We start from the raw sequence: 14243 nt of genomic DNA, 5'->3' as shown, positions 1-14243 counted from the left end.
TTTCTTCCAAAAGGAAGATAACATAGCAAAAGAGTCGGGTATATTAATGCTAAAACTTTCAGCCACCAGCTCCCACACTTGTGTAGCAACAATACAATCAAAAAAGAGATGTTGAATTGTTTCTGGTTCATTACAAAATACATAGGTCTTATCTTCTACATGTCTACGCTTGGCCAGATTATCTCTGGTCAAGCTTTTATTGTAGTAAATGAACCATAGGAAAACATGTATATTGGGAGGGATCTTAATTTTCCATATATCATCTTTAATCTCAGAAGGTATCCCCCCAAAGTTGATCATTTTATAAAAAGACTTGACAGAGTACTTGCTGGAAGAATCCAGCATCCACACAGGTTGGTCTGGGGAGCCAGACAGCACAACCTGTTTAACTAAATTAATTAGCTCATCCCATCTAGCCAGAGCCCTTTCATCCACACACCTCCTAAAAGTGAGGTGGAGTTCACCTCCTACCCAGACCTGTGCAAGAGTGGCCTCTTATTGTTGACAAATGTCAAACAGACCCCAAAATGCAGTTTTTAGGGAACAGTCCCCCATCCAAATGTCATGCCAGAAGGCAATATTCTTACCATCTCCAGGGATCCACCTATAAAAGTTTTTAGATGCTGCAAGTGCCCAAGATAGACTTTGCATGAATGGGGACCCCAATGTAGTCTTAGTGCTGAAGAAATTGGAATTGTTAGTATTATATTTGTAGGCCATAATTTTTTTTCAATCACCATCTCTAACATCATAGAATCTTTTCCCCCACAAAGCCAAAAGGGCCATATTGAACTCTCTAAGGTTGGGAACCCCCATACCACCAAATTATTTCTTCCTGGAAATCAGTCCCCAGCTAGCAAGATGATATTTGTGATTATCACCCACATTACCCCAAAAGAAGTGAGACATTTGAGATGTAATCATATCAACAGGTCATTTGGGAAATTTAACAATAGACATTAAGTAGGCAGGAATACTGGCAATACAAGTGGTAAGAAGGATCAATTTGCCCCTGTAGGAGAGAAATCTCCCCAGCCAACCAGCTATATTCTTAATAATCCTGTCTATAATGGGTTGAAGATCTTCCCTTCTTAGTTTTTAAAATGTAAAGGCACCCCTAAATATTTAAAGGGAAAATCCCTAAGCTGACAACAGAAAACTTGAGCAAAGTCTTTTGATAGTTGATCAGAAACATTAATTGTATGCAAATCACTCTTGTGAAAATTAATCTTCAAACCAGAAAGTTTCTCAAATCATTTTAGAATCCATTTCAAATTTTTAGCACAATCTAGAGAATTATCTAGGAAAAGGATAGTATCATCAGCATACTGTAGACTGACCACCCCTCCAGGAATGGCATGGGGCAGCAGCCCACAGATCAAGTTTCTATTGACAACTTTCTGGAGCATCTTAGAAAAGACATCAGCCACCAAATTAAACAGCAAAGATGAGTGAGGATCACCTTGCTTCAAGCCTTTTCCCCTAGCAAAGTGGGGGCCATTTGTGTCATTAATTCCAACCTGAAAAGTTCCTTGGTGAATAGTAGACATAACCCAACCAACTCATTTACTGCCAAAACCTCTAGACAGAAGCATTTTCTTTAGAAAATTTCAACTCACTCTATCATAGGCTTTCTCATAATCAAGTTTAAGAATCAACCCACTAGATCTAGACCTGTGTGTCTCATGAATAACCTCATGGGCCATAACCACACTTTCTAAAATAAATCTCTCTTTAATAAAGGCAGTTTGATTAGTAGAAATAAGCTTGTCACACAGAGACACCCTAGTGGTCATAGCTTTAGAGAAAATCTTGACGGCACAATTACTCAAACTGATAAATCTTACAGTAACCGTACACAGCTATACACTGACATGTTAATTGCAATTCAGCGTTCGTCTTTCATCAGTATTTACAGTACATCACAAGTGAGAAAAAACCAGTTATATATTCCCTTCATATCTGCCTCGAGCTGTAGGCCGTAACTGCACTTGGATCATCTGCCTCCCTTCACAATTCTAAACTGGTCCCGGATCTCCATTGTGCCTGAGCTTACAAACTGAAGAAAACAGAGCATCAGCTGTTGTTTTCCGTTGAGGAAACCGAGCATCAATTGTTAACTTCGTATGCAAAACTCCCCAGGAGAAGAAGAAAAAAGATGTGAAGCTTACCTGAACCAACACACTGGTCTTAGTGGCGTGCACCCTGGCATAACCAAACTCTGAAATTCTTGACAAGCTCCAGCTCTGCGGCTGAATATTTGGGCAGCAGCAAGACAAGGTTGTCAGAGAACGACATATCATGTACAGTAGTAATGCAGGATTTTCACCAATTAAAAATTACAAAGTATTTGCTGCTTTGGAAAACAAAACACACAAATACTTATTGCTAGAGCTCTTACAATCAGAGAGAATCCGTCCAGGCTGAACCCTCCTGCTCCAACGATGGCATGGACTGGCGCAGTGTAGTTGCTATTATCGTAGGTGTCGATGCCACTGGCATCCTTCCTCGGCATGCCTCTGCACTTGCCCTTGTAAACTGCGCAGGTCCTCTCGTAGTTGTGCACATGGCCGAAGAAAACCAAATCCACCTGTTACCAAAATACGTCAAGCAAACAGCTTCTTGCCTGCTGAATATGATGCGTTGCAGTGTGATCTTCTACTTACCTTGTTGTTGAGCAAGAGTGGCTCCACAGAGGCCACAAAGTCCGGGTCCACGCTGGGAATTATGCCCACATTCGATGAGTACATTGGTCTATGCCTGCAATGGTCATCAAAATGCCAGGTGTTACTTGCAGTTGCAGGGACGTCAACAAGGCAAGAACCAGAACAACTATTTGGTTTTGATCTTCAGAAGCTCACCCAATGAAGATCACCCATGGGGTTCTGGATCGATCAACCGAAGACAAATCCTTTTCCATCCAGTTGTACTATTCACACAAGGCATTGAAGTTACACAGAAACATCAGCATGCAAACAGCTGCAAAGTCTGAAACAGGAAGGCGCGACTGATGTCTGCTGGTAAAAAGAACATACTTGCTCCGACTTCTCCGACCAGGCATGCTCCGTGGACATGACGATGAAGTGGATGCTACCTTGCTCGATGGCATACCACGGCTTGTCCTTGCCAGCAGTGGGCATGGGGAAGTAGGACTCGTAGGCGACGCCGCATTCGCCGCCCGAATCCGGGGTCACGTACACAGACCCAGACCCTGCATAATCCCTGGAAAGGGACACATAACATTTCCTTCATCAGCTATTGTTAGCTCGAGATCAATTGGCGGTGAAGAGTGCAAGGTCAGCGTTCTGCGTTCAGAAACCAATCACCTCTCGTGGTTGCCAATGGCGGTCATGTAGGAGACCTGAGAAGCGAGCGGCCTGATGAGGTGAAGGAAGAAGTCCCACTCGACCAGAAACCCCGTGGCGTAGCTGATGTCTCCTATGTGGAAGATGGAGTCGACCTTCCCGGTTTGCATCTCTTTGGCCACCGCTCCGGTCACAGCGATCGATCCAGGCTGCATATCATGGGTGTGATGAGATGGAAATTTACATCCGAAGGGTGCATCACGTATAGAAAGGTTTTACACCGAGGCAATTTTGGCGCTCCTACTACCTGAATATAGTGCTCCACTGACGGGTCTAGTGGAGCCTTCCCCATGTCGCCATAGATCACGAAGGACGTCTCGTCTGACCCCGCAGCGGGAGGGGTTCTGAACTTGGTAGTGTCACTCCAACCCACGGAGTCACTGCACAGACAATGTATGTATACCAACGCATCAACGATTCATGTAGGCTGCATCTCAATTACACAGCTTTATCTTCCTTTTTAGCCATAAATGATGGTATGAGCTTCACCTTCCGTAACGGTAGTCGTAGGACTGAGAAGGCTGGAGGCCGGTCATGACGGCCGAATGGATGTAGCCGGGATCATGCCACCCGAAATCCTTGGCCGGACTGGGCAACACCGAAAAACCTGCGCAGAACATGGCAACTAAGTAATTTTGTTCTACTACTCCAATATACTCTGAGCTCGGTGCGATCGAGGAGCATTCGACCACTCACTGCACATGTCCTTGCGTGTGAACGTCGTGGCCACGGAGGCAGCAGCCCTGCCCCCCGCGTACTGAACCTGCTGCGGCCTCCCGTCGCCGCTCACCCAGGTGATCCTCATCTGACAACACAAACCAGCACCATGCATGAAAAATCACAATCAAGATGCTCTCCGTCTGCTCTTAGCGTCGGTGGGCACTCGATCACGTTCGTACCGAGGTGGCGGAGGAGTCGGTGCTGGAGAGGTGGCCGCTGAGCGGCTTGGCCGGGTTGGCGAAGCGGAGGACGCCCGAGCGCTTGAGCAGGCACGGCGTCTGGAACCCGCCGGCGAAGAAGACGAACTCCACGTCCGTGCGGAAGTTGATGACGTGGAACGTCAGCGTGGCGCCGCACGTCCGGACCTGGCAGCCGCCCGACGCGTCGCGCTTCTGGCACGTCGCCTTCTTGCACCCGAGGTAGCCCGGGTCGCTCTTCGCCCGCTGGGCCTGCATCCAGGCTCGTCGTGTCAAGTACTCCATCCGTTCCGATCTACTCGTCGTGGTTTTAGTTAAATTTGAACTAAAACCACGACGAGTAAATCGGAACAGAAGGAGTATCTATCACAGCCCGCTAAGCAGGCATTGACAATTAATAGGGCCTACATGCGCTTGAATTTATTTTCTTTCGAAAAGGAGGTTCATGTCATGCTCTGATCCATGCAACAGCACACGCCGTGCGTTCATGTGCGCCCATACGGATATAGCCGGCGTAGCACGCTTGAGAGCTTGGCATGCTTCATGGATGGCCATTTCCGGCGAGGCTAACGGACATGACTGGACCGGTTAACGAATCATAGCACTGCCTTCCCGTAAACATAACAACCTCTTAATGAAGGCGGGAAATCTGAGCAATGGTGCATGTACAGGAGTTGTTCACGTGACGGCACTCCGTACGTGGTGCTACATATCGAGCACTGATGGTTGCCGCTAAAACATATGATAGCATGTACGATCCTGTGGCAACCTAGATAGATTCTACTGTGGCGAAGCGGTAGCTAACGGTCAGTTGGCAAGTAGTGCATGGGAAAGGCAAAGCAAAAGGCTCACCTTGACAGGGTAGTGGCACAGAAGAGGGAGCTTCGCCGTGTCGCCGGTCTCCAAATAGTTCACGCCGCTCAGTGGACATCCGGAAACACTGCACCCGACCGCATGCACACACACTATTGTTAGTAAATGATTCACATGCATGTCCATCGAGAGGCAAAAGTAAACCTGTTGTGAACACTACGTACGTCCTGGAAAACGAATCAAATCACTTTTTTTTCCAAGCTTAGATATGTAGGAGGATAAACCAAAACATCACATCATTTTAAGTTTCGAGAAGAAAACAGCAGGTGAATGTTAATCTTTTGTTTAAAGTTGTACAGTAGTACGTACCTGGAGTTTGAAGGCGTGATCATGGCGACCCAGTGCGAGCCGCGGGGCATGAAGACGCCGCCGACGGTGACGTTGACGAACGCCTCGTCGGGCAGCGGGCCGGCGGTGCTGGCATTGATGGACAGGTACGGGCTCGGGTTCCGGCACGACTCCAGCGGCCTACGGTTGACCGTCCTGAACTCCGACTTCCCCGCGAAGCTCTCGTGCAGCATCGCCGGCGGCGCCGGCGGCGGGAGCTGCGCCGAGCACGCGGCGCAGAGACCAAGAAGCACTAGAAGGACACCAACACGCCGGGAAGGAGCGAAACCCATTGCCTGGAATGGAACCGCCCCCTCCCCGCGTACGCACAGTGAGTGATACGCTCTACGCCGCGCGCAAACTGCACGGACGAAGAAGCCTGCAGCTTATAGTGGCGACGTACTATGGCGGCGGGGAAGGGGGGAGGCCAAGGGGGCTACGGCCACACCAACGATACACGAGCACTGTGGCCTGTGGGGACGAGAATGAAGAGGGCGGGGGCATTGGGATATCAGCACAGCAGCGTCGTCCCCGAAAGCGACCGAGACGGGAGGAGGAAGCTATAGCGGCACGCCTGCACGTACGCCGCGGCGGGGAGGGAACGGGCGGGGGCAGCCAAGCCAAGCGCTTTCGTCTGTTTGTCCGCGATCGCTCGCAAGGCCTCCGATCGAGACCCGACCGCGTCGGGCGCCCGCGGCCGCCGCGCTGTCGCTTGGGCCGAATGGCCACCGTTATGGCGACGTCTGGCTGACAGCGAGAGCTGTGGAGCACAGCGGACACGGAACTTTCAGAGAGCTCAGGAAGCACGGTATATGCTCTTGGATCGCGCGGGGCGGTACAAATTGCCCTGATGATCTCCAAGATACTTCGGCCAGTGGTACAGTATATCCTTCTGGTGATGTTGGGAACTTTCAGGCACCTGGTAACATCAAGATTAAAAGTGTCACTTGGCGTGAAAGTCTTCCGTCGGCTCTTGTCAACTGTCCCGCTCACGCGTCAGCTGGGCCGCGGCGAAGACTAGGGCGTCACGCCATAGTGCAAGCCATATCTATGTGTGTACTAGTATGAGGTAAACATTCAAATGGTTCAGACGACGCTTTCCCGTAAAGCTAATTAATCACCGATGTGCAGGCGAATTAAATACTACAGCAAGGCAATGGCAATCAGAAGTACGGGTAATGGCAAAACATTATCTTCTTTTTCACAGAAATCAGTTCCATGATCCCGGCAATATCATCTTTTGAATAGAAGGCCTTTTTACATTACAGCACAGTTTCTCACTGGAATACAACAGTCTTTAAAAGAGTTTGTGACAGGACGAACCAGCACCGCCGTATGTATGCACTGCAAAGATTTCACCTGCCATACTGTTGGGCAAAAGAACAGATGATCGACAAAGTTGACAGGACCCGATGTTGTAGAATTTATTCGAAACACTTAGAGCTGCACATTGTTAGCAACAGACCGCCTGACAAGAACTAGTATAGAATCAAATGGCTTTTTCGGCCGCTGACCTGACACCCCATTGTTAGTCTGCATTCGGTTCTCTCTGAAAGGCCGAAATGGCAATGTACTCAAAGAAATCTTTATCTGTTATCTCCAGTCCTATGGGCACAATGAAAGCGGAAATCAGTACATGACCACGAGGATATCCAGCGATGAGCTCGGTTTGCTCATAACACATATGCGTGTGAATCGCCTGTATGAGTTCGGTTCTTCTAATATCTCAACTCATAATCCCCAATGAGACTAAATCCAAATAGCGATGATTTGCACTGATTTACCTCAATGCAATATTGCAGGAGAATAGACCAGGAATTTGTATTCATTCCGCTGATTCCCACAAGGCCTCAGCTGGATTTCATCAAGCAACATGTAGAGCTATCCGCTGAATACATCTGTGGTGAGTCTAACAAAAAAAAGTATCGTCCTACAATTCAACCAAGACTTTGCAGGTGTTGAACAATGTGAAAGATCAACTGACTGCAGGATCAATCAAGCCAGGTGGTTTGCCCGCTCTAACGGATCTCGACCATCTGTTCTTCCGCACATTATGTTCCTCCATCAATCTCCTAACCTTCAACACATCATCCCACCGCCCAGCCATGACATACAGGTCAGATATAAGAGTATATAATCCACCATTTTCATCAGATATCTCCATTGCCAATACTTCATCTAGTACCTCCATTGCAATGTCAAAATTCTTAAGCCTCTTGCAAGCCGCTAGCAACGAAGTCCAGATGATGATATTTGGCTCCACTCTCATGGTCTTGATAACATCATAAGCATCTTCCAACTGACCTGCCTTTGCAAAGATATCAACCATGCACCCGTAGTGATGTACAGTTGGCTCAAGGTCATATTCCTCAACCATAAGTTTAAAGAACTCTCTCCCTTGCTCCACCAGTCCAGCATGCCCGCATACACTGAGCACAGCAGTGAATGTCATCTCATTTGGTCGCACTCCTTGCCGGCGCATCTCCTCAAACAGCTGGATAGCCTCGTCATAATGCAGATGCATAGCCATCCCACAAATCATTGCAGTCCAGTGCATCACATTCCTAGAGGGCACCCGCACAAAGACACGGGAAGCATAATCGAGGCGGCCAACCTTTGCATAGCAATCAATAAGCGATGTCCCGAGGTGCATACTGACTGCCTGGCGCCGCACAATATACCCGTGAATGGATCTGCAGAACGGCTGCAGCAAGCCAGCCGACGCACATCCTGTGAGGACGGTGACGAGCATTACATAATCTGGAGCAAGTGTGGTGGTGAATGTCATTGTGCGGAAGAAGGCAAGGCCGTCAGCTACGCTCTTATTGGAGAAATAGCAAGCGAGCATGGTCGACCAAGAGACGATGTCCTTGTCGGGGATGTCGTTAAAGAATAGGCGTGCGGAGGCGAGGTCAGAGGAACGGCACAGGGACGAAAGCATTACGTTGACAACAAACAGGTTGCAGGTGGCAGGGGGTATTTGATCGAACAGGTGGTGGGCGGCCGCGGGGGAGAGAAGTGAATAGGAACGCAGGAGGGATGAGGCGACCTGGGGGTACGCGAGGAGGTTGGACCTGATGAGGTGCGCGTGGAAGTGGGAGAGGAGAGGGAGGGAGCCGGCGGAGGAGAGGGGCTTGAGGGCGAAGGCGGCGGCGCGCCCGGCGAAGGAGGAGGGGTCTGAGGGAGGGAGGCGGATGCGGAGGAGGGAGTACAATCGGAGGGCCGAGGAGGCGCAAGAGGCGCCGCGGAGGGCGGTGAGGAGTTCGCCGGCGGCGAGTTGGTGGGGAAGGGACATGGGGAGTAGGGGTGCGGCGCACGCCGCGATGTGAGCGGCGTGCGACGCCGGCGCGGCCGCTTCGGTTTGGAATTGGGGCGGGACTGCTGGACCGTGAAACTTCCTGCTTCGGCAAAGCGTCGGGGCAAGTTGGGCTGAATCGGATCACGTAGTGAAGCAGGCTGTACTGCTGAAAGCCTGCTCGATTCTTTCATGGGTTCTTTTACTAAGAAGAATCATCAATGAGATGCTACTTAATTGAGGTATGTCGGTTTTCAAAATTCTAAAACAGATTTGTAAAGACACGATGTCCCGTTATTGATGGGGTGACGGTGACAATCAGAGAAGAATGCACTGGTTTGTGTGGTGAAAATTGTGTGTGCCAAAGAAAAAAGGTGGAATGGATTTCGGGATATTCATTGTTTTAACCTAGCCCTACTTGCAAAACAGTCTTGGAGATTAATTGATAATCCAGATTCCTTTTGTGCTCGTGTTCTCAAAGCCAAATATTATTCAGATTGTGATATTTTGAATGCAACTCTGAAAAAGAGAGCCTCATTCACATGGCAAATTATTATGTCGGGGTGCCGACACTAAAAAGAGAGGTCATATATGGAAGGTCGGTGATGGTAGTCGAATCAATATTTGGGATGATGAATGGATTCCTAACCCACCTACCAGTAAAGTGGTCACGGCTCGTGGAGGCAATTTACCATTTAAAGTAAGTGATTCTATTGACCCTATTATAGGTCGTTGGGATGAAGAGTTGGTTTCTCAAACATTCTGGCAGTTTGATGTGGCGCAAATCCTTGCGATTCCGTTGCCTGGATTTGATATGTCAGACTTCGTAGCATGGAATTTGTGCAAGAACAGGAGATTCTCAGTTAGATCGGGATATTTTGCGTAGTGGCAGAACCAATATGGACATAAAATATCAGGAGAAAATACAGTTGGGTCCTCACGGAATTCACCAATATGAGGGACGATCTGGAGCTTAAGTTGTCGTGCCAAGATTAAATTTTTCCTCTGGCAACCTTTGTTAGGCTTGCTACCATGTCGGGTGACTTTGGCTAACAGACATATAAAAGTCAATGAGCAATGTCCTAGATGCGGTATAGGAGCGGAGGATACCAAGCACCTGTTATTCATTTGTGCAAAGGAGAAAGACGTATGACAGTTCCGGGGTTTGGACTTTGCTATTGATAAAGCATGTGTCGTGGATCATGAGGGAGAAGTTGTGCTAGAATATTTATTGTTGCGACCAGCTGAAGAATGTGTGGTCCTCGGTCTGGAAAATTCAACGTAAGCAATTGCTATTGGTTTCTGATATTTATGATGGGGGAGGAGAAAGTTAGCGCATAATGAAAAGCTATAGGAACCTAAGTTCATAGCAATGGCAATCAGAGCTTTGCTTGCTAATTATACTATGGCGGGTGATGCAAAGACGACGATCAAGCGACATGGTTAGGAAAGACCAAGGAGCAATTATGTGAAGGTAAAGGTGGGTGGGGCTTTTGACCCAGACTTACTCATGGGCTCGTATGATGCTGTCATCAGAGACTCAAATGGCAAATTCGTCGTGGCGGGAAACGGAGATTCGCCTAGCAGTTTGGTCTCAGTGTGGCAACTATAGTCGGGTATAATCGCATAGAGGTGAACTCGAGCAACATCGAGGTGATAGAGACAATGGTCTCAGCGGTAATTTTTGATGATATATTCACCATGCATGTGATTTCACATATTATTTTTAGCATGCTCCTAGAGAGACTAATTATGATGTCCATGATTTAATCAAACTAGCTAGAAGTAAGGTGTGTGCGGGATGGATGAAAGATCCATCTATAGAAATTGTTGATACTCTTATAAAACATACTATGGTGATCATCATGAAATAATAAGTACTCTAACATCTAAAAAAAGTACCCTTGCAAGTCACTCCCACCTTTGCAACCCGGGAGTTTTTCTAGTTTTGATTATTTAAAACATTTTATCTTTTAACATAGTGGGTCTAAATCTTGAACCATTTTCATTGTTGGATTTCTCAAGTCAAGATCATCAAAACTAGATCTCACGAACTTTCTTTCATGAAAAAAAGAGAACTGGAAACAAGGTTTGTTTTCTTCAGTTTTTTTGTTTCCGAGAGGCATATTTGTTCCTCTCACAGAAAAAAAGGTTTATGCCTCCACGAGAAACAATCAGTGTCTCTCGCGGAAGCAAAAAAAAATTTTGTCCTTTCTGAGAGGGTGCCTCTCTTGGAAGCAAACCGTGCCTCCATGAAAAGCAAAAATGTGCCTCTCCCGGAGGCAAACAAAATAAAGAAAACACATTTTTTTCCCTTGTTGATAGGCACATCTATGCCTCTCGTGAAAGCAAATCTGTGCCTTCATGAGAAGTAAATCTGTGTCTCTCATTGAAGCAAAAAAATGTGTTTTTTCCATGCATTTTTCTTTGTCAAAAACCTTGGGGAAAACGTGCAGAAACCGAAAAGCCAAGAAAACCTCTAAAATTCGAAAACACATACAAAAAATAAAAAAAGTCATAGGGAGTGCCCAGCACGTGACACGTGGCGGCGGCTGAGAGCGTGCCACTTGGTGCGCTTCCAGCCCACCAAAAATGACCCTTGTGGGGCTCCCGCAAGGGGGTACCCCTTGGATAGTTGCTCCCTACTATTTAGCAAAATCTCTAAGACGATGTAAAATTGGGACGGACTATTTGTGCTTTTACTTTTGAAGATCATGCTATGAACTATGAAGCATATAGTCTAGCCAAATTTTTGCTTACTCTAGGTCAGAGACGCCACTTGTGGTTTAGCCAACCCCATGACCTGGACTGTAGCCCACATTTCATGGTTTTCGATCAATAAACTTGGCTTTACCCTCAAAGAAAATTTTAGCGACATTTCCAAGATGATATCACATAGGGACTGACTAGCTAGTAGGTACCCCCGCATTGGCCACCTAGTGCACGGCGCAAGGCACATGGGGAGATGCCGTGTGGTGCGTCCAGTCATCGACACATATCGCACGCATGGCACATCCATGGGAGCATTTTGTCTTTTTCTGCATGCGTTTTTTTGGCAGGGGATCCTGGTTTTTCCGACTTTTTGGAATTTGCTTGGCTTTTGTGTTCAAAAAAGGATTTTGCTTAGCACTTTCTAAGTCTTTAAAAAGAATACTTTTCACATGTGTAAGTGCATCTAGTGCCCCTTAGTAATTTTGGTGTATTGAAGACTTATAGGTTAAGGGACTAATGCGTTTGTAAGTGTACATAGGTCTATAAGTCTATGAGGAGTTTGATACTTACCGGGGAAGTCGACCCCTAAAAATGAATATCTTTGACTGAAGATTTTGGTATTTCTGAAGACTTTCATGAAGACTTTGAAAGTGAAGAAATTTGTGTTACTGTGAAGACTTGATATTCATGCGAGGAATATGAAGCTTGAAGACTTTCGTTTTCATAGTTTTGTTTTTCTCTTTCTTGAGTCAAAGGAAACACCGTACTGTTAAAGGGGGTCGAGGAAATACTAAGGAAAAATTTCCAAGTGATGCTCAACTCAAAATCCTATACCTACCAAACCCTTCGAGTGAAGCCTTTGGAAATCTCATACAGTTCAGTCAATTTCTTCAGTGACAGAGACGAAGTTCTTCTGGTCGCTGAGGAATTTGTTCTGACTGAGGAGTTAGGAATTCGCCAGTGCGGATTGCCTACACAGTGAGGATCATGATAGCCCTGAGGAATTTGATAGTCAAATTTCCGACCGTTGATGTGCTACGCGTGAGCTGTCCCAAAATATCTTATTCACCTAACGGTCATATCAGACAAGGGCATTTATGTCTTATCATATCGGGCTGCTCCCTAGGCTATAAATAGCCGCCCCCTACAACCACTAGTTGGTTGGCTGCTCCGAGAGAAACTAACACTTGTCATTTGAGAGCAACCCATCCTCCGAGGACTTTGAGCGAAAATCATCGAGTGAGGAAAAACCCCCAAACCCAAACACCTACAAATCCAAAGTGATTGAGCATCACTGAAGAGATTGATCCTGCGTGGATCCGACGCTTGTTACCTTTGAAGACTGTGCTTCTTCCAGACGGTTAGGTGTCATGGTCTAGAGCATCCAAGAGGAATTGTGGATCGTCGAGTGACCGAGTCTGTGAAGGTTTGGAAGTCGCCTGAAGACTTACCACGAGTGATTGGATGAGGTCTGTGTGACCTTAGTTCAAGGAGAATACAGTGAGGACTTGGTGTCCTGAGCTACATGCTCAGCGACTGGGTGTCCGGGACTGAGTGTCCTCGAGTTTAAATAGTCAGCCGCTCCAACCAGACGTACAACTGAGACAACAGTTGGAACTGGTCTACCAAATCATTGTCTTCACCAACCTTACTGGTTCTATTTCCTCAACTCTTTTATTTCCTCATTACTGTGTTGAGTGATTGTTCATATCTGTGTTTGAAGACTTTGACTGAAGACTTTCTTGATTTTTTCAGTTCAATTTCTTCAGTCTGTTTGTCTTCATCTTGTGTTATCCTGTGTTTACGCTTTCTGTACTCTGTGCTTGTCTTCATTTCATCATGATGACTCTGTATGTATCTTGTTATGTTTACTTCTGAGTACTTATTCCGCTGCTAGTAGTTCTTCGCTAAGGAATTTTCTCACCGGCAAATTCCTCAGTGAAGAATTTATAAAAATCACCTATTCATCCCTCCTCTAGTCGATATAATGCACTTTCAATTGGTATCAGAGCAAGGTACTCCCTTGTTCTATGTGATTTTGGTTTAACCACCTGGAGTTCTAGTTATGTCGACTGCAGGATTGAGGAATGTTTCCTACCCCATCTTTGACGGTCATGAGTATCCTCGGTGGAAGGCCATGATGAAGAAGCGACTCATGGCTATGGATAGCGAACTATGGACCGTCACCGAGATCGGTCTTACCGATCTTTGCAAGATGGCTAAAGTTGATGACATTCGCAAGTACACTCTCCTCAACCTCACAGCAAAGGATGTCATCTGCACAAGTCTGTCCCGAAATCAATCCAGGAATGTCATGCATCTCAATCACGCGAAGCTAATCTGGAACCGTCTCCCTGAGGTCTATGATGGACATTTAAATCGTAATGATCCTTGGCTTGATGATTACAAGGAATCTCTCAAAGAGATGACATTCGAACCAGAATCATCATCGTCCAACCCCTGCCTTATGGCAAAAAGTGCTAAGGTAAACGAATGCTACCTATCCGAGTCCAGTGATGATGAATCTGGCGATGAATTTGGACCTAGCTATGATAAACTTGCTTCCCTTGCCACTAAACAACAAAGAGCCTTGGAAAAAGTTTATTACATGCTAAATAAGAGCGATGATATGTTGGGTGAAGAAATGGATCAGTCAAAAGCCTTGGCTGAAAGTCTTCAGGGACTCCATTCCAAGTTTGACGATCTTCAAGGTCATCATAACGCTCTCTTATCTGATCACGAGAAACTTTCTCT

The 14243-nt window shown here is 46.7% G+C and overlaps 2 protein-coding genes across 2 annotated transcripts; both read right to left on the bottom strand.

Moving 5' to 3' along the window:
• Positions 1 to 1799: 1799 nt before the first annotated feature.
• On the bottom strand, positions 1800 to 5992 carry LOC123065808 (nucleotide pyrophosphatase/phosphodiesterase). The gene is made up of 13 exons (XM_044489020.1): positions 5465 to 5992; positions 5135 to 5222; positions 4265 to 4534; positions 4062 to 4170; positions 3855 to 3972; positions 3613 to 3745; positions 3327 to 3514; positions 3036 to 3222; positions 2862 to 2929; positions 2667 to 2760; positions 2402 to 2590; positions 2172 to 2252; positions 1800 to 2059 (listed from the first exon to the last, which is right to left on the bottom strand). Exons 1-13 carry the CDS (start codon positions 5773 to 5775, stop codon positions 1997 to 1999), a joined length of 1899 nt encoding a protein of 632 aa, XP_044344955.1. The 5' UTR covers positions 5776 to 5992; the 3' UTR covers positions 1800 to 1996.
• Positions 5993 to 6636: 644 nt separating this feature from the next.
• Positions 6637 to 8900, bottom strand: LOC123071082 (pentatricopeptide repeat-containing protein At1g33350). The gene is made up of 2 exons (XM_044494560.1): positions 7267 to 8900; positions 6637 to 7087 (listed from the first exon to the last, which is right to left on the bottom strand). The coding sequence occupies exon 1, from the start codon at positions 8775 to 8777 to the stop codon at positions 7458 to 7460; it is 1320 nt and encodes a 439-aa protein (XP_044350495.1). The 5' UTR covers positions 8778 to 8900; the 3' UTR covers positions 6637 to 7087; positions 7267 to 7457.
• Between the last annotated feature and the right edge of the window lie 5343 nt (positions 8901 to 14243).

This window comes from Triticum aestivum, chromosome 3B (genome assembly GCF_018294505.1).
Source record: "Triticum aestivum cultivar Chinese Spring chromosome 3B, IWGSC CS RefSeq v2.1, whole genome shotgun sequence".
Taxonomy (NCBI): Eukaryota; Viridiplantae; Streptophyta; class Magnoliopsida; order Poales; family Poaceae; genus Triticum; species Triticum aestivum.
This window is presented reverse-complemented; position numbering and strand designations above follow the sequence as displayed.